This window comes from Tamandua tetradactyla, chromosome 2, assembly GCF_023851605.1.
Source record: "Tamandua tetradactyla isolate mTamTet1 chromosome 2, mTamTet1.pri, whole genome shotgun sequence".
Lineage (NCBI taxonomy): Eukaryota > Metazoa > Chordata > Mammalia > Pilosa > Myrmecophagidae > Tamandua > Tamandua tetradactyla.
Window position 1 is genome coordinate 103361329 of NC_135328.1, and position 23811 is coordinate 103385139.

Sequence of the window (23811 nt, forward strand, 5' to 3'; positions counted from 1 at the left end):
ACTTTCTCTTCCTCCTTCTCCTGTTTTCCTGGATCAATTTCGATCCTACTCTGTCTTACTTATTCCCTGCTTCAGATGTGGCCTCTCTCCCTCCACTCACGGAGAAATTTCCCAGTTGGAAAATTGTCAGCAGAGCCTTTTCCATCCCTCCCTCCCCCTTCCAAAGGCTCTGATCCGGCTCCAAACTCCTCCCCCTGATCCTGGGCCCAAGGTCCAAATCTCAGCCTCTCTTCCTGGAGAGAGAACATCCCTTCTGGCCCTCCCCGGAAGGAAGGTCTCGCTGCTGCTCTGGCCAAGATTATGCCTATTTTTTTTTACTAGAAACATTCTTCAGATTCCTCTGGCAGATTCCTTGGACTGACCACAAGATTTCCAGGCACAGGTGAGCCTTCCAAGCTTCACTGTAATTTGACAAAGTGGGTTTGTTAAAGATGTTTGCTAATCACCCTGCCAGGCTGTTTTCCCCTAAAATGGTCCTCAAACCAGAAGGTCCTGCCCATGCATTGAAGAGCTTTTAAAAATGCATCCACCCCTAGAGATTTTGATTTAGTTAGTCTGTGTGGTTCTGAGCATTGTTATGGACAATGGGGAAATGGGAAGGGGAACTAATATTCAGAATTGGTGCAAAAACCTACGACGTACTTATGCTCTCCTCATCTCATTCCTTCTCTAAGGAGGTTAGGGTTTACTTTGAAGCCTTGATTTGTATGTAGCAGCCCACCCTTGGGGAGTCTTACTGTCAGCCCTAGTTCAACCCCAAAGCAACAGGAACAGAATGTGCCTTCGAAGCTTTCCAAGAAAGTTGCTAGGAAAGTTGGCAATGCATCTGCACCTGGTAAACTGCCAAAGGGAATTCAATACAAGAAACTAGAAGAACTCAGGCTGCAGAAGAGTCCAGGCTGATCAGACAGTAAGTTTGTCGATGAACTGGGAACTGCTCTGGAGACACTTGCAAAATAATATTTTGGTCAATTAACCCTGTACATCAGACTCAGGCTTCTACCCCATTTTCTCTTCTGCCTCTGATTATAGAAGGCTAGAATTTACAGGACACGTTGAAGTCTTCTAGTCTAATGTTTACAGATGGGGCAACAGAGGTCAAGAGCGATTGTAACTTAAAGCCCCACAGCTAAGTGGGGGTAGAGTGAGCAGTGAAACCCAGTCACCTCTCCTGAGAGTCCAGTGTTCTTCCAGCCACATCTTCTTACCTACTCCCTACTCTGCTTTGGAAATGCAACCAATTATTCCAAGCAGTTTTGGTCTATGCCCAAGAGGAATGTAATTTTCTACAGAAGCAAGTGATGGAAGTAAATAATTGGAGATTTGCCGTTAAGCTAAAAAAGAATGGGAAATAAATGGGGAAAATGCTTGTTTCTCTGAGCCTCTCCTAATGGGGAAATACATTACTTTACAGAGATATGAGTTTTAAAAGATGGTGCAGATTGAGTGCTTGGCACTGTTCTGGCACATGGTAAGAATGCAGTAAGTGTCAGTGGTCACAGCTATTGATGGGAGATGTTTTACAAAATTAGCGTGCTGCACAGCCTCAGACACAATGGAGTCCTTATCTGCTTGTTTTTTGAAGAGAATTGCAGCTGTTGCTTTGATTAGGGTTTTTTTGTTGTTGTTGTCATTGTTGTTTGTTTGTTTGTTTCTGGTTTAAATGCATAGTCAGTGTTGTTTTTTTCATAAAGAGAAGTTGAGCTCTCAATTTTAACTCCAAAGTTCAAAAAAACTTAGGACACAGTGCCAACCAAATTGGTCAGCCACGATTTATGTATGAATTTGGAAAGGTAAAAAAAAAAAAGTCAGATAAGACAGGTGGCAAGGCCTTTAGTTGCTTACTGAGAGTGACAGCCCTTTTTGCTGCATAAGAGCTTTAAGATAACTGTTCCTTTCAGTTTTATAGGACCCGTGCACGTTTTATAGGACATAAGTGTAATTGTTTTTACCATTCTACCACTCTCTTCTGATCTATAAGACAAATTCATTGCTGATTGCCAGAATGCTTTTCAGTTTATCAAAATACGTTTTTATAATGTTTAGAAGAAATCAAGTCTTTGTCTTTTCAAAAATCAAAAAGAACTACACATTTACACTGGCCAGTGAGTATATTGCCTACAAATATTAGTTTCTCAGTATAGGTAATTTGGGAAATGTGAACAGTTTAGTTGTATTTTCTTTTGTGGAGGGAGTTATTAAGTATGCCCTCTATAATTACAGGGCATACATGTAAAAATAAATGCATAAAATGTAAAATGTAACAGCTAACAAAAATATTATGCATGTCTGTGAAGGCTTTTTTGGTTAGGACCCTCCATGGTTGCAAGTAACAGAAACCAATTCTGGCTAGTTTAAGCTGGAAACAGTTCAACCCAAGGACAAAAATGTACGTAGGTCCCCAGAAGGCATTGTCAACAGTGAATGCAAAATCGTAAGACCCTTCTCTGTTGTTTATTTCTGTTCCTTTTCACTTCATTTTTAAAAAACTTTTTAAAATTGTATAATATAACATATATACAAAGCAAAGAAAGAAAAAGCAATAGTTTTCAAAGCACTCTTCAACAAGTAATTATGGGACAGATCCAAGAATTTGTCATGGGCTACCATACCATCATCTCAGATTTTTCCTCCTAGCTCAAGATCATTGGAGGCTAGAAGGAATATATATATATTTTAATCATCATAATCAACTTTTTGTCTTTTTTTGTGAAAAATAACATATATACAAAAAAAGCAATAAATTTCAAAGCACAGCACAACGATTAGCTGTACAATGGATTTCAGAGTTTGGTATGGGTTACAATTGCCCGATTTTAGATTTACCTCTAGATGCTCTACGATATTGGAGACTAAAAGAAATATCAATATAATGATTCAGCAAACATACTCGTTTGTTAAACCCTACTTTCTCTATGTAACTTCACCATCACCTTTGATATTTCTCTCACTCTTTAGGGGTATTTGGGCTATGTGCATTCTAATTTTTTCAGGTTAGAAGGATTGTCAGTAATATGGGGTAGAGAGGTGGAACTAACTGATATTTTGGAGAGGCTGGGCCCTCTAGGTTTCAGGACTTATCTGGTCCAGGGACCCATGGAAAGTTAGCTCCATTTTTTTTTCCTTTTTTCGTTTGTTTTTAAGAACTGTTTCATGGTTTCTCTGATCCGTCTAGTAAATAAAAGGTGCCCAAATTGTATCTCTAGAACTTACATTGTATGGATCCAGCTGCCCCAAAAGAGGATGATTTTTCTCAGTCTTAAATCTATGTGCCAAAGGAAGATTTGTCCTGGGCCAGAGGTGCATCCTGCTGCCAAGGATGCAAGGGCATGTCATGGGGCAGAAAGATGGCATCATAAAGTCACCCTGATAGGCGAGTTGGGATGCCCAAGGATTCGAGGACTAGGAAGACATCCAATTAGAAATCTGCTAAAGTGAATTTGTGTTATTATTTTTGTTGATCTAGTTTCCTCATTAATCCATGAAATTTTGCTTTGTATTTTCAATTCCTGACACTGAGGGCTACAGTGACAGTAAATATCTATAGAAAGAATGAGTGACTAATCTTGTGAGGTAGGATGCTTAGATGAGAAAACTGGCGTGCACTGAGGTCAAGTGACGTGATGAAGATGCCCCAGCCAATGATGATGGGATCAGTCTTTATAGCCTCAGCCCCTGTTTGAAACCACCTGGCTGCTTTCAACATCAAGATTCCCTCCTCTTTTGTCTATGGTAAGTGATTTATATGGCAGTATTTGAGATGAGTGGTTACAACAGCGAAAAGAATAGAAGTGGGATAAAGATCCAATGTGCTCTACAAGGATTTGCCTGCTCCAAGCATTAGTTAAGAATGGCCTTAAACTAACCACAAAGAGTTGTGACTTTTCTTCTGAATGTTTGGAGGAAGAAAGACTATTTAGTCTATGCTTATGACACCAAAATCAAGGCTTTCTTCTTCTTCTTTTTTTTTTTTTCTGTTTCAGAGACTTTATGCTGAAAATGATATTCAACATAACAGTTTCTCCTGGGGAGGTGATGATTTCTCTCGTAATTTTGGTGATGGGTTTTGTTTTTGTAAGAATGTCAGGGAGCAAGAGTAAAAAACAAGTGTCTCCTCCTGGCCCGTGGTCCTTCCCCATCATAGGAAATCTTCTCCAGCTTGGAGACCATCCTTACCTTACATTCATAGAGATGAGGAAGAAATATGGAGATATCTTCCTTATCAAACTTGGAATGGCACCTGTCCTGGTAGTGAATGGAATGGAAATGGCAAAGCAAGTACTGCTCAAAGATGGAGAGCATTTTGCAGGCAGACCTGACATGCACTCATTTTCTTTCCTGGCAGAAGGAAAGAGTCTTACATTTTCAGTAAATTATGGAGAAAGTTGGAAGCTTCATAAGAAAATTGCCTCTAATGCTTTAAGAACATTTACCAAAGCAGAAGCAAAATCCTCCACCTGCTCTTGCCTGCTTGAGGAGCATGTCATTGGGGAAGTTTCTGAGCTGGTGAAAGTCATCACAGAATTGACTGCCAAGGATGGCAGCCTAGAGCCCAGAAATGCGATCACCTGTGCAGTGGCCAATGTTGTCTGTGCCCTTTGCTTTGGCAAGAGATACGACCACAGTGACAAGGAGTTTCTCAGAATAGTTAAGACAAATGATGACTTACTGAAGGCCTCCAGTGTAGCCAACCCTGCTGATTTCATACCATGTTTCCGCTACCTTCCACTGAAGATTATAAATGCTCCCCGGAAGTTTTATCAGGCCCTAAATCAATTTATTGGGCTACATGTACAAGATCATCTTATTACATATGATAAGGTAAGGATTTTAGGGTTTTGTAATGGTGAGAGGAACATTGAGTACCCAGAAGATTGCATTCTTTCTTTGTTCTTTTAACTATAGTTTTGGCATAGTGAACTTTACCCAAACTATTGGTAAACTTGAGATCCATTCAGTGCAACTATACCATAGTGATACACAGTTCTCAAGTAGGGACCTTTGGGATTATTCTGAATTCTTTGAAACCTCAGAAATTTCCCCAGTTCCAGGGAACATTCTTGGGTTATAAATCTATAGTTAACTGATAAATGATAACCAACATGTAGGTGAGTTCCATGAGGAAATTAACCAATTATTTTGTGTTTCCATTTTATAACAGTAAGTAATAAAAAGTTTGAAACTGCGGTCTTGGACATGAAAGCACTGATATATATATTTAGAAAGTATTTGGAGTAATTGTTGAGAATAGTATATAGGAAGCTTCCAATTTATGCACATCTCCTACTTGAGTTCCTTTACAATGTGGAAATGAAGGTTGAGATCATAAAACGTGCAGTCAGCTTCTTAAGACAGAAGTAGATGTTTCTTGTAAGACCACTGAAAGATTATTTTGTCCAATTTGATGATTCCCAGAAGAGCAAATTTCCCTCTTGAGTCATGCATGTACCAGAAAGGATCCTAGTAATTCTTTGGTCCCAGTCTGCTGAGTTAAGGGCATAAGGAAAGATAAATAAATAGAACAAGAAAAGGTGGATGGCTGAATTGGATAATCAAGCAAATGAAGAGATAGAAGAAGTTAAGTTCCCTCAAGAGAAAAAGAGGAGGCAGAATACAAACGGTTCAGGTACTGGCCAGGAACTCTAGATCAAGTACAGTGTAAGAATTTGTAAGAGTTCATAACTTTTTTCCCATTCCCCAGTCTACACAATCCTCTCTTTCTCTGTGGTGATTAGAGTAAAATGCCTATGATAAGTTTGGAAACCTCTGATTGTATTCATTGCCTAGTAATTTCTCTTTAATAAGTTAGCCTCTATTTTTGCTATTTTTTAAGTGAGTTACAGATCAAGTTACTTATTTCTATTGATTGAAAGACACTTTTAAGGAAAAAAAATGAGATTGGTAACTTGATTTTCTAGTCTATATTCTTTAAAGATTAAGCAATATCTTTGACAAGCAAAAATTGTTGTAGGGTTTTAAATGACATATTTATATTTTAAAGCTTATTGTGTTCATTTCAATTTACATGAGGATATGCCTGTTCCCTCATGGGATCCATATATGATCTTAAATATAGGTAGGGATGAATAATCACTTTAAGGTTTGTCTCCCCAGGACCATATCCGAGACATTACTGATGCTCTGATTAATACATGTCACAATAAATATGCTGCTACCAAAACAGCCACCTTAAATGACGATGAAATCATAAGCACCGTGAGTGATCTTTTTGGAGCTGGTATGTGACAGTGTTTGTCAATATATAAGGCAAATCAAAATCAATTGCAAGTTTTTCATTATGCACTACTTAGAGTTTAAAGTGATCCCCTCTTTCTCTGTTGGCCATTTTGTGTAGTTGAGCTCATTCTGTGAATAACTTGGAATTCTACCTTCTTCCTATGTCATTCAGGAAACTTTATTTTGATCTCAAGTGCAAAGACCTGAGTTAAGTACAGTTCCCAGTACATGGTGCATTAACAGTCCTTCTTCCATTCCCCCAACTTCTATTTTTTTTTGGTGAATTAGGGAAGTCCTAGGTATAGAGAAAAATCATGCATAGAATATAGAGTTCCCATATACAACCCTACTATTAACACCATGCTTTAGTGTGGTGCATTTGTTACAATTCAAGAAAGAATATATTGTACTATTGACTATAGTCCTTTGTTTATAGTAGGTTTTACTGTGTTGTACAGTCCCTTGTTTCTTATTTCTAACTTTTTATTCTAGTAACATATATACAGCCTAAAATTTCTTCTTTTAACCACATTCAAATACATAATTCAGTGCTGTTAATTGCATTCAAAATGTTGAATCCTCCATCACCATCATTCAATTACCTTGACTTTTCCATCAGCCCAGTTAGGAGCTCTGTACAATTTAAGCACTTACAATTTAATTTAAACACTTACTCCCCCTTCCCTACCTCTACCTAGGATCCTGGTAACTTAAACCTACATGCTAGTTTATGACTCGATGAAATTGTTTATTCTAATTATTTCATATCAGTGATAGCATACAATATTTGTCAGTTTGTGTTGGGCTTATTTCACTCAACATGATGTCTTCAAAGTTCATCAAAGACATGATTTAATTTCTCCTTAGAATCATAATCCGGATCTCCAAAGCCATTGATCATGAACTCAATAATGTTTAGATACATGCCAAGATAGATAATAGTAGGTTGCTTAAGATTGATTTAAAAAGTCAAATTTATGGTGATCAAAATATGAATTGTGATATTTTCCCAGATGTCCTAGGTACTGAATCAATTATCCTTGGCTCTACAATGCCCAGAATCAGTGTGTTTCATCCAATATTCATAACCTGTTCTTTTATCTTCTGCTAGAATATAGAGTCAAGTATTCTGCATAAAAGTCTAATTTTCCCACCATACTGAACCATGCTGACCATACTGACCATAGTGATCGTGGTCAGCAACTTCATTTGGACAACTTACTTTTAGGATAATTTCTTGCAGTATTAAGTCATGTTAGAAATTTTTTAAGTTGGGAATTATGAAAGCTACTGACTAACAATGAGAGACTGCCCTCCTCAAAAGATGTGAAAACACAGGCTTTAGAAGATCATTTTGAGATGTTCACTATATATGCAGCTATATCTGAGGCTACTTCTTGTGCATTTTGAGTTTCAAGTTGTTTAGAGAAAAAATAAATGGTTAAGATCCCATGTCATGGAGCCACAGATTTGAGTTCAGATATTAGCTTTGTCCTTATATGACCTCGGTCAAATTATTTTGCCATTTCCAGGCTGCAATGTTTCTCATATCTAAAGTGAGAATAATTAAAGCCTCTCTCTCAGGGAGTTTTGGGTATTAAAAAACATGGTGCAATTAAACAGTCAGTATTTGGACACATATCTCATCATTATCAGTGTTATCATCCTCACGAAAACCTGGTAAAATATATTGATTTGAGAGCTCATTTTTGCCACTAGATTTCATAAAATTTACTGAAAAATATTCTTCTAAAATACTTTTAATTTTTCTATTAGGTCATCATAGAGGTGAGTTTAAATAAAAACAGTCTACTGTGTGAATGAATGCAATGAACACTGAAAAGTGTAGGCACGACTGCTATTGTGTTGAACAAGCAGGAAGAGTTCTATAATGGGCAATTTTAAAATTTTATTCTTCCAAGAATTGATAACATTCTTGGTATATGTCTCAGGGTTCTCCAGAAAACACATACACTCATGCACTCACAGAAAAAGAGGGAGAGAGAGATTTATAAGGAATTGGCTCACATGCCCATGAGGGCTGTCAAATCCAAACTCTGTGGGGCACACCACAAGCTGGAAACTCTGAGAAAGTGATGGAGTCCAGAGTCGGAATTTCCTGTAAGAATTCCCCAGCTGGATGACTGGACATTACAATAAGAGCCAATGCTGCAGTTGAGGCAAAATAATAATAATAATAATAATCTTCTGACCTCTGAAATCCATATTTCTGGCTTTTGACTGGATGAAGAGTCTACCCATATTGATGAGGCCAATTTCCTTTGTTGATTGTAGATGCAATCCACTGATTCTAGATGTAAATCCCATCTACAAAATACAGGCACAGTAGCAAGCAGCCCAGTGCTTGACTAAACAATTGGACAGCATAACCTAATCAAAGTGACACATAAAATTAGCAATCACAATGTAGTTTTACAATAACTTTTGAGAAAAGCTAAAGTTTTGTATGGACATTTTTGTATGGGGTTCCTCCTTTATTTTTTTCAATGATGAAGAACACTTATCCAATATATAGATAATCTCAGTAACAAAGATACTCTTTTAAAGGGTGAATTTTAAACCACAAAAATTGCACTAAAATTTTTTATTTAAAAAAATTAAATCTTTTCAAACCTGTATTATGTGCTCACACAGACTCCTGGTCTTTGGAGTCAGCTAAGTTCACATTTAAGTCCTGTTCACCCTAAATTGAGTTACCTTGAACAAGGGTCCTAAAGTCCCTGAGACATAGTTTTCCCTTCAATGAAATGAGCATAATCAAATATATCTTGCAAGTCTGTATTATGCTTTAGAGGAAAGCATATAAAGCCTGGAAAAGGGTAAGGGTATAATAATTATTACATATGTTTTAGCCATCATTTTTATTATTATAACAATAGTGTTTATTAGGTAATGCAGATATTCCCTATGTTTTCCTTTGTCTGATAAATAAAACCTATATTTTGAAATCAACCTTAATGCAACTATTTCACTTTGCGTCTATTAATTTACGGCTGTATTAAGACTCCTTTCCCCTAAGTCTTAGTACTTAAATATTAAGTAATTTGAGAATATCAGTTATGCTAATATATTTTTTCTGTCTCATTTCTTTTGCAGGGTTTGAAACAGTAGCAACATGTCTATATTGGAGCTTTCTTTATTTGATAAAGTATCCAGAAATTCAAGCCAAAATTCAAGATGAAATTGGTAAATGCTTTCTGTTGAAAAATACAATTAAACCATAATTTTTGAAAAAATAATTTTCTTATTAAATTTGGAAATTACTTTTCTTTCAGATGAAAAAATTGGACTGAAATCACCCAGATTTGAACACAGGAAAATTTTACACTATACTGAGGCTTTCATAAATGAAATATTCCGCCATGTTTCCTTTCTTCCTTTTACTATTCCACATTGGTAAGAATATGATTCTCCTTTTAAAAAAAAGTAATCTGTGGTATGGTGAGGGGGTAAGGTATCTTAGATATTGGATATCTTCAGTGCTTTAATATATGTGTTATATTATTTAATGCTATTTTAAATCTCATCTATTTTATTGTGAAACCCTGTAATGAAATTTTCTAGTAGAACAGAGGCACATTCTGTGATATTTTTCATAACCAAACTCTGATGCGATTAACTCTCATCTTATATGTACTAATTATGGGAAGAGAAAGACATGGAAAGTCCAAACAATGATATTCTAACCAAAATATAGACCTGGCTATAGAATGTCATACGAACACACCTAACCTCTTATATGGGCAGGATTAGCCTCCTCTTGATGTGGCTTCATTTTCAGAGCCTAGAATTTTTCCAGGCAATAGAATAATGAAGCCAAGATTCCCACAAATAGATTAAACACAGCATGCATTATAGATATTTTAAAGTTTACTGAACCTTATGCCAGAATCTTCAGCACACAAATCCACGTCAGTAGAGATAAAATAGACAGATTTCATTAAATATGTATGTGGAGAATCAAAGTTCTTGTAGTTTACAATTTCCATTTCACACAATTAAAATAGAGAATGGCGTTCTCAGTGCCTTTTCTCTTTCCACCTTTAAATAGTAGAGCAGCAGGAGTGTCTCTCTCTCCAGAAACCTGTTGTGGTCACTCAGGAGTGGACCACAGCAGTCTGTAGTGCCCTCTGCTGGGGCCAGCCAGAACCACGGCCAGGGAACGAGTGACACAGGCCCTGGTGCTGTGCCTCACACTGTTCTTATTGACACACGATGTTTATTTATTCATAGTGATCCCCTTCTTTCTACCTGCTGCGTCCAATCTTCTTCCTGCCTGCCTTTAACTTAAGTTAAAAAAAAAAAGGAGCAGCTTTCTGTCCCCTCAGCTTTCATGAGGGTATCTTGGATGCATTATAAGACAGTCTGACCTACAACTCCAAAAAGTAACCAGGAGCAGAGAGGCCCTGCCGACTCTATGTGTGGTATCTGATACGGGAGGGAATGTCCAGTTTGGGATCCTGAAAACACATCTGAGGAGCTCACTGATAAGAAGAAATGGATCTTAGAACATAGCTATTCCTTGTATTATTAAAAGCAGATAAATAAATGAGTATATACAATAAGAAGAGCAAATGCATTGGCCAATGACAGCCATGTGATAGAAACCAATAATTTTTTAAAAAATATTTTTATTGAGATATCTTCACACACATATACTCCAAAATCATACATATTATACAATCAATGACTCACGATATCACATAGTTGTGTGTTCATCACCATGATCATTTATAGAATATCTGCATCCCCCCAGAAAAAGAAATAACAAGGAAAAACAACAGAACTTATACATCCTATAACCTTTATCCCTTCCCATTAACCACCAGTATTTCAATAGACCCAATTTTTTTACCTTTTACCCCCTCATTATTTATTTATTATCTACCTTTGTTTTTTTTTTTACTCATCTGTCCATACCGTGGATAAAAGGAGCATCAGACATAAGGTTTTCACAATCACATGGTCATATTATAAAAGCTATATAGTTATACAGTCATCTTCAAGAATCAAGGCTATTGGAACACAGTTCCACAGTTCCAGGCAGTTCCCTCCAGCCACTCCAATAAACCATAAAGTAAAAAAGGGATAGCTATATAATGCATAAGAATAACTTCTAGGATAACATCTTGACTCTGTTTGAAATCTCTCAGCCACTGAAACTTTATCTTGTCTCATTTTTCTTTTCTCCCTTTTGGTCAAGAAGGCTGTCTCAGTTCCTTGAGGCCAGGTCCCAACTCATCCCAGGAATTCTGTCCTACATTGCTAAGGAGATTTACACCCTTGGGAGTCATGTCCACATCAAGGGGAGGTCAGTGAATTTACCTGCCGAGTGGCTTAGAGAGAGAGGCCACATCTGAGCAACAAAAGAGATTCTCTAGGGGTGATTCTTAGGCATAATTATATTATTAGTAGGCTGAGCCTTTCATTTATAGAAATAAGCTTCATAGGGGTGAGCCCCAAGATTGAAGGCTCAGCCTATTGAATTGTTTGTCCTTACTGTTTGTAAGAATATCAGAAATTCCCCAGATGGCAAAGCTTAATTTACACTTCCTCCTCTCTCCCCAGTCCCCAAGGGGACTTTGCAAGCACTCTTTTATTCTCTGCCCAAATTACTCTGGGATATATTGGAGCATCACACTAACCGGTACAAACCGACAAGATCTCACACCCTATTCAAGATTCCATGTACTTATAGTACACTGAACATACAAGTTAAATTAGATAATGTGCTACCCAAAATATAAATTTTGCACCAAATAAACATCTCTCTCCTTGGTCTTGCATAGAAGTTGAAGTTTGAAAAGACGGGTCATATCATCCTCTACCCAGGATTCTGATTTACCTTAGTCCTATCCAGATCAGCTCCATTCATACTGAAGTAGTAGAAACTCTGTTTTCCCAAGAAAGCATGTGAGCCTCTGAGAAGTGGCCAAAACTTTATTATTGGCAGTCTCAGAGGTCTCTTTGTCCAAAGTCTGAGCCCTGAGTATTCTTGGTTTCCAGATTATATAGGCTAGTAGGCAAGGTGGGAGTCACTATGGGAATGGGCAGTAAATACTGGAAAGGCACAGAATTTATTTTGTCTGAGATGGGCCACGCACAGAGGATCCCAGTTCTGTGGATGTAAATCGAGGCAGGGTCTGTGGATGTGACCAAGGGCAGACAGATGCCGCAGACATTTTGTTTTACTCCCTGCTTTTACATTCTTTAAGAATACACAATTTCATACATGAATTCATAAGGTGATATGCACGAATACACATAAATTCATAAAGTTATACAACAATAATATTGTGGTGATACATATGAATTTATAAAGTTATTCAAAAATACTGAGGTTAAACTTGTAAACTGCTCAATATCTCTAGTCTAAGTCTGATCACTTTTCCAGCTTTTTAAACAGTTTCTGAATGGGATTATGCTGACTTTCATAGCTTCAGTGATTTAACTCTGAGTCTCAGGTGTCACAAAAATACCTGAAGTTTCAATTAATGACCAGGTTATATACAAATAACTCAGCATCTCAGAATTTAGAATTAACAGTTACAACTCCTAAATATACATGATTGTTGTAAAAGTTTACAATCTAGGACCCTTTACAATAGGCCCCAACCTGATAACCCATGCTCTTAACTTCAGTTCTCCAAGTTTGCATATTATAGTTAGTCTGTATGAGTTAGGCATGATAACATTTGTCTTTTTGTTTCTGGCATTTCACTCTACATATTGTCCTTCAGGTTGATTCTTCTAGTTACATGCCTCAACTGCATTCCTTCCTGCAGCTACTCAGTAGTCCATTGTATGTAAACACCACAGTTTCTCCTTCTATTCCTCAGTCATTGTGCCCTTAGGCCACCTCCGTCCATTGGGAACTCTGCCACCATAAACACTAGTGTGAAAATGTCCATGTGTGTCCCCACTCTCAGAATTCTGCCACTGAGCCACCACTGCACTGCCCAATAATTCTTTCTTGAATGCTTGGTAGAATTCACATGTGAAGCCATCTGGTCCTGAACTTTTCTTTTTTGGAAGTTTTTTAATAACTGATTCAATCTCTTTGCTTGTGATTGGTTTGTTGAGGTCATCTGTTTCTTCTTGAGACAATGTTGGCAGTTCATGCCTTTCTAGGAAGTTGTCCATTTCATCTACATTATCTAGTTTATTAGCATATAATTGCTCATAGTATCCTTACCTCCTTTATTTCCATGGGGTCAGTTGTTATGTCCCCTCTTCCATTTTTTATTTTATTTATGTGTATCCTCTCTCTCTCTCTCTCCCTCTCTCTCTCTCTTTCTCTCTCTGTCTCTTTTTCTTGGTCAGCCTATGGAAGTGTCCATCTATCTTACTGATTTTCTCTAAGAACCAACTTCTAGTTTTGTTGATTTTCTCTCTTATTTTCATATTCTCCAATTCATTGATTTCTGCTCTAGTCTTTGTAATTTCTTTTCTTCTGTTTGCTTTGGGGTTGGTTTGTTCTTTCTCTAGTTCTTCCAGGTGAACAGTTAACTCCTTGATTTTTGATCTTTCTTCTTTTTTAATATAGACATTTAAGGCAAAAACTGTCCCTCTCAATACCATCTTTGCTGCATCCCATAACTTTTAATGTGTTCTGCTTTCATTTTCATTGCCTCAAGATATTTACTGATTTCTCTTATAATTTCTTCCTTGACCCATTGGTTGTTTTAAAGTGTGTTGTTAGCGTCCATATATTTGTAATTTTCTGGCCCTCTGCCTTTTATTGTTTCCCAACTTCATTCCATTATGGTCTGAGAGAGTGTCGTGTATAATTTTAATTTTTCAAAATTTATTGAAATTTTCTTTGTGACCCCTTTATATGGTCTATTCTTGAGAATGATCCATGAACACTTGAGAAAAATGTGTATCTTGCTCTTGTGGGGTGTAATGTTTCATAAATGTCTGTTAAGTCTAATTCATTTATTGTATTATTCAAAATTTCTGCCTCCTTATTGATCCTCTGTCTAGATGTTCTATCTATTGATAAGAGCAGAGAATTGAAGTCTCCAAGTATTCTGGTAGTGGTGTTTACTTCTCTCTTCAGTGTTTGTCATTGTTTGCTTCCTGTATTTTTGGAGCACACTGGCTCAGTGCATAAATATTTATGATTGTGATATCTTGTTGAATTGTTCCTTTTAATAATATATTGTGTCCTTCTTTGTCGCTTTTAATTATTTTACATTTGAAGTCTAATTTGTTAGATATTAGCATAGCTACTCTTGTTTTTTTCCGGTTGTTGTTTGCCTGAAATATCTTTTCCAACCTTCCTCTTACAACCAGTTTTTGTCCTTGGGTTTAACGTGAGTCTCCTGTAAACATCACATAGGTGGATCCTGTTTTTTTTAATCCATTCTGCCAATGTCTTTTAATTTATTGCCAAATTAAATCCATTTAATCCATTAACATTTAATGTTATTACTATAAAGGCAGTACTTTCTTCTGCCATTTTGTCTTTTGTATTTTATATGTCATATCTAATTCTTTTCCTCTTTTAACTTTACTGATAGTCTTCATTTCTACACTCTTTTCCAAACCTCTCTCTCCTGTCTTTTCCTATCTGCTAGTAGAGCTCCCTTTATTATTTCTTGTAGAGCAGGTCTCTTAATTTCCTTAATTCGTTTATTCTGCCTGTTGTTTTTTCTCTAGGGTTTTCTTGTTGGTTGGCTTTGTTCTCTATCTCTTCTTTGGCTTTCTGTTCAACTTAGCTAGGTTCTTTTTAACTGATCTGAGTTTTTCAGTTCTTGTTCTTCGGTTTCTTGCCCTGCCTATACGGAGCCATTTTTGTGAGGAGGGTCTCCTCAGCTATGATTGACCCCGGTGGGATTTTCCCAGACCAGACAGGCCCACGTCTCAGGAGGAGAGAGTTGCCCATATCAAGTTTCCTCGAGGATGAGCAGGTTGTCAGACTTCCCTATGAAACCTCTAGTCTCGGATTTTCCTATCCTTCCCAGCATGTTGCTTGCCTTTCCGCAGGTTCCCACCAGTGTAAAGTGACATAGTGCCTTTAATTTCAGCAGCTTCTTTCTGCCGGGGGTGTGGCTGAAACCAGTGCCCAGGTGGGCTTTGATTGCTTCTTCAGCATTTGTTGAGGCCAATCCTGAGGTGGGCTTCGACCGACCGCTTTTATTTTCCAGCCCCTGGAGCTTGAATTTCCTGAAGCAGGGCCCTCACTTAAGCTGGGCCCCACCCCCCTCCCTTGGGGAAGAGGAAACCTTTAGGAAATTGCCCTTTTCATATATTCACTTTGTCACAAACATGCTGTAATTTTGCCCTTGCCTGGGGCAATTCTGGAGCCTGAGAACGCTTGCAGTTGTATCTAATTAGCTGTTAAGATGTTAAAAGGAAAGAAGAAAAAAAAAAAGCAAAGCCTTTTCAGAGCCAGACCCAGGCTTCCCAGGTTTGCCATGAAACCTGAAGTTGGTACGTGTGTCTTTGGTCCTCAGGCCCTATGTGCCCCATTTTCTTGGGATCCAGCCTTTTCCAGTATTTTGTGCTGTCCAACTCAAAAAGCCTCTGGATTTTTATTTTTTATTTTTTTCCAACTTCCCCACCCCCTCTCTACTGGGGCAAAAATTCCTGGTTCCTTTGGTGCTTACTCCAGGTTTATCTGCACTTAGGACCAGTTTTCAGCTGTTGTAATTTGTTAATTAATTCCACAATTGGATCTTGGTTGAGCTAAGCCCTTGCTATTAGTCAAGTCTGTTTCCTTTCCCTTTGGGGAACCAACGTATCTGTGGGGGAGGGGCAGTGGCTCTGTGGCTTGGAGGACTTACAGTTCTGTATAGGATCTCAGGCATTCTGCGTGTTCCAGACCGGTGTACACTGTGTGTCCAGTCACTGATGTCCCCCCAGCCTAAACAAATAGTTTGTTAATGTACACAAACAGCACCTTGCATATGTTGTTTAGGACCGATTCTTTCTTCCACAACCAAAGTTTATTGCTTTCCATTTAAAAGAACAATGGATCAAAAAGCAGAAAATATATTCGAATGAAATAAATTAAAACAAGCTTGTTGGAATAATCTTAGCTAAAAGTTACAGAAGTTTTGCTACTATATATACCATATGCATACAAAAATCACTCATACACACACACTCAGACAAGACCAAACAGTACCCTAATAGATATTTATTGCATATATGTCCCTAAAACTTGTGTGGAAAGCCACTTTCATGCACAATTTCAGGAAAGTATATGTAGAGAGAGAAACCCTACCATTAATCCATTTATATATTAAATCCTCCTTTAGAATAAATACTAACTCTTATATAAGTGAGATAAAATTTCCCATGCTAGATTTCTAAAAAAAAAGGATATGTATCCTTTGATAAACTTTGAGCAGCTGAATCCACAGAGAAGGAATAGACAAGAATGCTTCAAAGTAAGTGACCCTTTCAAAAACTTAGTACATAATTTTTTACCTTCTCCCTTCTTGGATTTTGACAGCACCTAATAAATAATGTTTATGTTATTTGCCTAAGTTTAGTGCCTACTGTGAAATGGACATTGGTCAGATAGAGATTGAAATATTCATATTTTAAAAGCAAAAAAGAGGATCTGGCTTAGAGCTATTACTGCACACCTGAATTAGACATACTTCTCCACTCTGTCTGGCAAGGTTGGACAACTCCAGGGCTCCCTTAAAGGACAGAACCTGCTCCTCTAAGCTGGTCTCCTGGTTGATTGTGGATGAGATGTACCTTCCCGGCAGGCTGCCTGATCTAAGAGAAAAGTGAAGTGGCTAAACCAGGTGTGCCCAGAGCCTTCTCTCAAAGTCATAAAAACAAAATGGCATTGCTTCTCCTCAGGGGAGAAGTGAGGGGAAAGGCAACCTGTTGAGGTCAGGCGTATCACCTGGAAACAGTAACATGATCTAATATGATTTATGACTTAATAACTATAGAGATATAAAGGGGAAAGTTGTACAGGTGCAGATAGCAGACTAGAGAAATAGTGTATTAGTTCTATAGAAACTCATAGAAATCAACACAGTCAACACCTTCCTTTCACAGTTAAAAACAGGATTAGCTCAACATCTCACTGTGAGCAGTAGAGTTCACATTTCCTAATTCCAGTCCCGTTGCTCAATCTATAAAGTACTAGAAGATGCTGTGTTTTTTTTTTTTAATTTTCTAAATCTATTAAGAAAAGCCACAAGCACGTTGGATTCATGGAAGTGCTTAGCAATGCCTTATCCTTATGATGTAATTTGATTAACATACTATGGCCTGTTCTGTCATGGAAATATTGAGATAATTTTCTAAGGAGACATTTAACTCATAGCAATGCTCTGCATGAAACAAGCGCCCAATATGTTTGATAAGTACAAGAAAAGTAAGTTGTTAATTTGACAGTAGTTGGAAGATATGTTTCAATTAAAGGAAGAAGATTTATAAAGATGTCATATAATATAAAAAATATTAATAAAAGTAATCTATGAATTGTGTGTATGTGTGTGTTGGGGGGTGTTACTTGAATTTACAGAATATTATGTAATGCTGTATTTTGCTTTCCCAGTACTACAACAGATACTACACTGAATGGCTATTTCATTCCCAGAAAAACCTGCACCTTTATTAACATGTATCAAGTAAACCATGATGAGTAAGTCACAACACTTATTTCCTGGGATAAAATTTGCTTGATTGTTTGTTTATTTATAATCAATCTGGGAACAATTTACATTCTCACAATCCAGTGTCATTCCTTCTGCTTCTCTTGAAAGAAGTTCAAAAGAAGTTCAGTTTTCTCTCTTCACCTATAAAGGGAAGATTAATCTCTTTATACCATTTCATTCATGCCATCCAATTTGACAAGTGTGTTTCTTGGGGGAGGAGTCAGCCAGGGACATCATGGGCTCACCTCCTGCCTGTGTTTGGCCTGCTGGTGTTTGAAATGCAACCTGCAAAACTCACTGGAAAGTAAGCCATCAAAAAGGGTTGTTTATCTTTTTGTTTGTTTGCTTTCTTCTCTACTCCAATACCTAGATCCATGCTTGGCATAGCATAGATACCCAAGACATATTTGTTGAGAAAAATCCAGCCAGAAGCTTGCCCTTAATGGATGTGACAAGGAGGATTGAAGTGAAAGTATATCAGGCAGTGAAAGTGAGGATGATGATGGTGGTGATGGTGGTGGGAGCCTAAGATGATTACAGCTAATATCACAAAGCCTTTTACTGTGAATTGCAAATAGTACCAAAGGAAGCATTTCCTCTGAGCCTCAATAGCAATAACAGAAAAAACCAGTATGCGGTAGTGCCACCATGGTCTCCATTTTACAGATGAAGAAACTTTCACCCAGGTTTAAACAAATTGCCTAAGATCATGTGGTGAGCCAGTATCGGAGGCAGGATTCCAATCCAGGAGTGCAAATTATTTCCACTGGAAATCAGGTGCTCCATGCGCTCAGGGCTTAATATCTCCACTAACTCGCAGAGACTGTGCTTATTCATGGACACTATATGGACAGCACATGAAACAGTTTTTCCATCTTCAGCCAAGATCTTATCTGGCAGATGGCTCATGATCCACAATGTTAGGGAGGTGGGTGAGTATCCAGTGTACCAAGCAGACTTCACAGTCCCTGTAACCATCAACTTGGTAGAATATACAACTTAAGTGACCTTCTGTAAGTCTTACTGTCAGGGAAACTGACACTTTCTCCACACACAATGATCATCATGAATAAAAACTAAGCATTTTTAAATCAGCTATAAGAAGAAACACAATCAGTGTAAATTTAATGGCACTTGTTCTAAGCCAATGCAATCCTAAGCATTCCACATTATAAGAATTTGTGATTATATTGAATATTGAATCAACGGTCAAACAGCTAACACAGGTGCTCCTAGAGAAATACTGTGTGTATGGAGTCACTTGCTTGAGATAAATGAGTATGGTGGCTCACAGTCATGCTTTGAAAAGTAATTCATGCTTAATCCAGAACAGAGGTCACAAAATCAAACACCTACTAGGTCATGGAAAATATAAAACATGAGGGTATCAAACTCATTGAAGATGTGGGGAATGATCCTCTGCACCACTTAACTCAGCCCAGTTAAACCATCCATAAGTAGAGCATTGTCCCAATGTTGTCCACTCCACTAGTTACACACAGAACTTGGTTTTCATGTGAAAAATTCTGACTTTGAAATTTTAGCAATAATTAATTATTTTCTAAAGTTAGAGAGGGAGAAACAAAATATATCTAAGGACTGGAGTTTACATGTAGGCCACCACATCTTTGACCTCTGATGCATTGAGAACTTTTTTTTTTTTCCTAGAAGGAGGGTAACATAAAGAGGCTTAATTTTTTGTGAAGTCAGCTAAGTTCCTTAAGTATGGCTTAGGATGAGTTAGGAAACAAAACAAGCTAGTATTTGTACAACCCAAACATGGAACCTGTAACAAAAGGCAGAGGGAGATTTAAAGTGATCTGGACAATCCTCTCAATGAGAGCTGCTTCCTCAAAATCTGGCTCCTTTCTCTGATGATGTGTGAAGGCTATTTCCCAAACATATTTGTAGCAGAGCAAAAGAGGTGGCTCAAAACAGTCTCATCATTTCATTCATTTTGTTTAAAGCAAAGGAGATGGAATGTTCAATAATCTACATTCGATGTAAACACCACAATTTCGGAATATTCTTATAAGAACTTTGTGGATTCTTAATTTAAAATAATTCGAAATTAAATAATTTTCAGGTTTTTTATTCACTAAGCAATTAGAAGTTGCATCAGTGAAAACTAAAAGCATCAGTTGTACCAAATCCTTGCAATAACTAAACTGGTCAATTATTTTAAATATTGTTTTTTAATATTTAAAGAATGGCATATAGACATATATATATATATATATATATATATATATATATATATATATGTGAATATATGTAATTTATCTCCATAATAATTATATGCACACTTATGGACACATACGTTAAAAATGGTAATCCAAAATAGAACAAAACAATGCGACATTAAAAAAAAGTCATTATGGGGAAGTTGGTAACAACGGCTAAACTCATAAAATGATTTCTTTTTTAAAATGCTACTCTTGCCTATTTTATACAGAACCATATGGGATAATCCCAATTTATTTAGACCTGAGCGATTTCTAAATGAAAATGGAGAACTGAATAAAAGTCTTGCGGAGAAAGTTTTGATATTTGGAATGGGAATCCGGAAGTGTCTGGGAGAAGACGTTGCGCGAAATGAAGTCTTCGTTTTCATCGCAACCGTTCTGCAACATCTTACGCTGCAGAAAAGCCCAGGAGACCAGCTCGACCTGAAGCCCACCTATGGGTTAACCATGAAGCCGGCGCCGTACCAGCTCTCCGCCCAGCCTCGCTCTTCAGCTAGTTCGTCTGCCTAGATGCTCAGATTGGGGAGGGGGAAGCTTTCTTGTTTAATTCAGAAAAAGTGTGTGGTTTAAATTTGTTTACCAGGAAATTTTAAGTTCTCACCACTGGAAACTTAATCCAATACCCTATCAATCATCCTAATGGAGACATTTTAGAAAGCAAAAGTCAGAGCCTTGGTTTTAAAGGATGTGAAGGGATATTTAAGGTAACAATAAGTCTATGCCTCAATGGTGGTGTCTCCGGCTCCAGTGCAAGAGTGGGAGGGAGGGAAAAATGGCGGGTGAATTGAAAGAGGGAAAGCCAAGGGGCTCTGTCTACTTTCTCTTTGGGTCATCTTCAAATGATTTGTTTTGATTCTGTATAAAACTCAAAATAATAGCTAAGTTCTGTTGTTAAAAACATTTAACGTGGCCTAGGAAACTGGTGGTCAAGAGGGCTAGGAAAGGGCATCCAAGCTCATTTGGAACACCAGAGAACATTCCACAGCTGTAATGGTTGAGCTGGATGAGATTTAGAGGTAGAGAAAAGAGATGAAGACTTTTTCCACAAGCCACTTTTTATACTGGCTTTTATGATTTCCATATTCTGCATGTTAAATCCAGAGCAAATTGGCTGTTTTGGGGACATTACTAATTTCTTTTGGTACTTATTAAATATTCACGTTAAGAGAAAAAAAAATTCATATTATCTTTATATATTTTAACACAGTACCCAGTACTAAGTATGTGCTTCTTTAATTGCATCTGATAATGAGCCAAGGCACATGAATGAACATGAAATGGATGGTGCAGAAATCTGATTTTCAGATGGTAGCTGTAAGGGATATTTGCATAATAAAGAACTTGGGAGCTGAGAGGTACAAGTGCATCTGGGATCTAACTCAGTCAGGAAGAGCAGACAGGGATGTGTGCTCTTCAGATAATGACAATCCTGAGGAGGATGTGGCAATGAAACTAGAGAAGTTACACAGTTCAGAGATACTGCGAATTAAGTCAGGATTTATTCTTTTTTCCAAATATCGGCAAATTCAGTATTATCCTGGTGAGTAAACAACTTGAGTTGCTTGTGTTTTCTTGTAAAAGTTTTAAAGTTATTTATATTATCCCAGTGACATTGTGTCAAAATGAAACTATTCTTACATTTGTGCCAGACAAAACTGTCAAATATTCTGCATAATCAACGGTAAAAGGGATTATTAGAAACCTTGGTATCTGTTTATCTGCAGTTTTCTTTAAAGAATTGTATTTTTCTAATGTTGTTTTCTTCTTTTAACAGTAAGCAAAGATATTTCTATACTTTTATTTTAACACATATTGCAAAATGCTGATTTTCACTTTTACTGTGCTCTTAAGGTATAATTAAGTAGTATACCACTAAGCTTTTGTATAATTCATAAATTTGCATCTTTTATATTTTTGGAAGCACGGTGGGATTAAGACAGGGAAGAGAAAATGTAAAAGCAAAATAAGAATAAATTTTCTTTGTTATTTAATATGTAAAGATGAATTGCTTTTAATTATGTATATTTACTTATCCTAAAGTAACAATTTATTTAATGAACTATAAGCAGAAGCAATACAGTGTTCCAAATATTATATATAAATAACATTAATATAAGTACTTAAAGTAATCATTTGAAAAACATACACAACTTATTAGAACCGTAGAGTCATTTATAGAATGTGGACATCTGTGTCCATGATAATCCAAGACAAGTGAGGTCCTTAAAGTTATTATGTATCAAGAAAATGACAGGTCTGTAAGAATTAGAAATCCTCTACACACAAGATATATATACAGATATTCGTAACTCCCTGCCCTCCAGGTACCCTGCAATTCCTTGAAGCTCTTGGTAACATCATGGAGATAAAAATCTGTCTAGAGACATTATCCACTCCATGAAGCCAGTAGGTGTTGCTCAGAGAAACTCACACCAAAATTTAGAAAACCTGGATCTTTCTCCACATTGCAATTCTCTAATTTCTTCTCTGTAAGTGTTCTAAGGAGCCTACAGTCTTTGATTACGTTGTGCCAACTTGGCCTCTTTTATATGATTTCCCAGCATTCAGCACTCCCGGCTCCTTGCTGGGCTTCAGCAAGTGGTGCACTATGGGGTCTGGTGTTTGGACCTTCACTTCTCTGACTAGCATTGCTGAAGGGTTTGACCATCTCCGAATAGGGGAGAGCAGGACAGTTTAGAAATCTAGCCTGTTGGACAGAGAGTTTAATACTTTGAAAGGCAGAATTTCACTTATATTTCAGTACAGTGTCTTGAATGGAACGGCATTTGACATGTATTCAGATGATTCATTGCCATGCAAAGCATTTATTGGCAATTCCACTTCATTAGGCCTTTGCGGGCCATGGAATAGTATTGCTTTTCAACGTTAAAATTGCTGTGAGTGGTGAAGTGGTTTATGAGATTTCTCTTTGGTTAACAACATTCTTACTCTACATATTTCAGAGAATTGGAAAATGGAGCCAAGTGAATGAAAACTGTTCTTTGGAGCAGGATTAATAAAAGCCTTTGATTTTGAGAGGAGTTGTTTTTCCCAGGCAATTGGGCAAGATAACTATTAAGCCAATTATTTTATAAATGGAAAATTGCTGTTTGCTTTTTAGTTGAAGAGATTTTATAAACCGCTTTTATAAACTTTCTTAAAGAAAAGTTAACTTGCACATTTTCACTCCCCCTGCTTCTTGATCTATACTGAAAACACATTCGTTGGAGAACTTTTCACTGAAATACAGTACTCATGCAGAAAAGTATACAGAGCATACATCTAGCTTGATGAATTTTCACAAACTGAACACCACCAGCATCTCAAAGCTCCCTGCCTCATGACCCAACTATATACTGAATAGAAGAAATTTATCTTAAATTCAAAGACAAAAGTGGATTGAAGTGAAAGGATGGAAAAAAAAAGTATACTATGCAAGCAGTAATCAAAAGAGAGCTGGGATAGCTGTACCAATATTGGATAAAATAGACTTTAGGTAAAAAAATGTTATGAGAGACATAGAAGGTCACTATATCTTAATAAAAAGGTCAATTCAGCAAATCATAACAATTATTACTATATATGTACTAAAATATTAACAGATTTAAAGGGAGAAATAGACAGTTCTTCACAAATAGGAGACTTCAATATACCACTTTCAATAATGGATA

The 23811-nt window shown here is 37.1% G+C and overlaps 1 protein-coding gene across 4 annotated transcripts; it reads left to right on the top strand.

Annotated features, from left to right (window-relative positions):
* Positions 1-238: 238 nt before the first annotated feature.
* On the top strand, positions 239-22139 carry LOC143673646 (cytochrome P450 1A1-like). Of its 4 annotated transcripts, XM_077148438.1 has the most exons (8): positions 239-382; positions 3578-3732; positions 3984-4821; positions 6115-6238; positions 9355-9444; positions 9534-9654; positions 17795-17881; positions 20350-22139. In XM_077148438.1, exons 3-8 carry the CDS (start codon positions 3991-3993, stop codon positions 20648-20650), a joined length of 1554 nt encoding a protein of 517 aa, XP_077004553.1. In that variant the 5' UTR covers positions 239-382; positions 3578-3732; positions 3984-3990; the 3' UTR covers positions 20651-22139. The 4 variants fall into 4 exon arrangements, with proteins under 4 accessions (XP_077004553.1, XP_077004551.1, XP_077004554.1 ...); XM_077148436.1 differs by lacking the exon at positions 3578-3732; XM_077148439.1 differs by lacking the exons at positions 239-382; positions 3578-3732 and adding an exon at positions 390-910.
* Positions 22140-23811: the final 1672 nt, after the last annotated feature.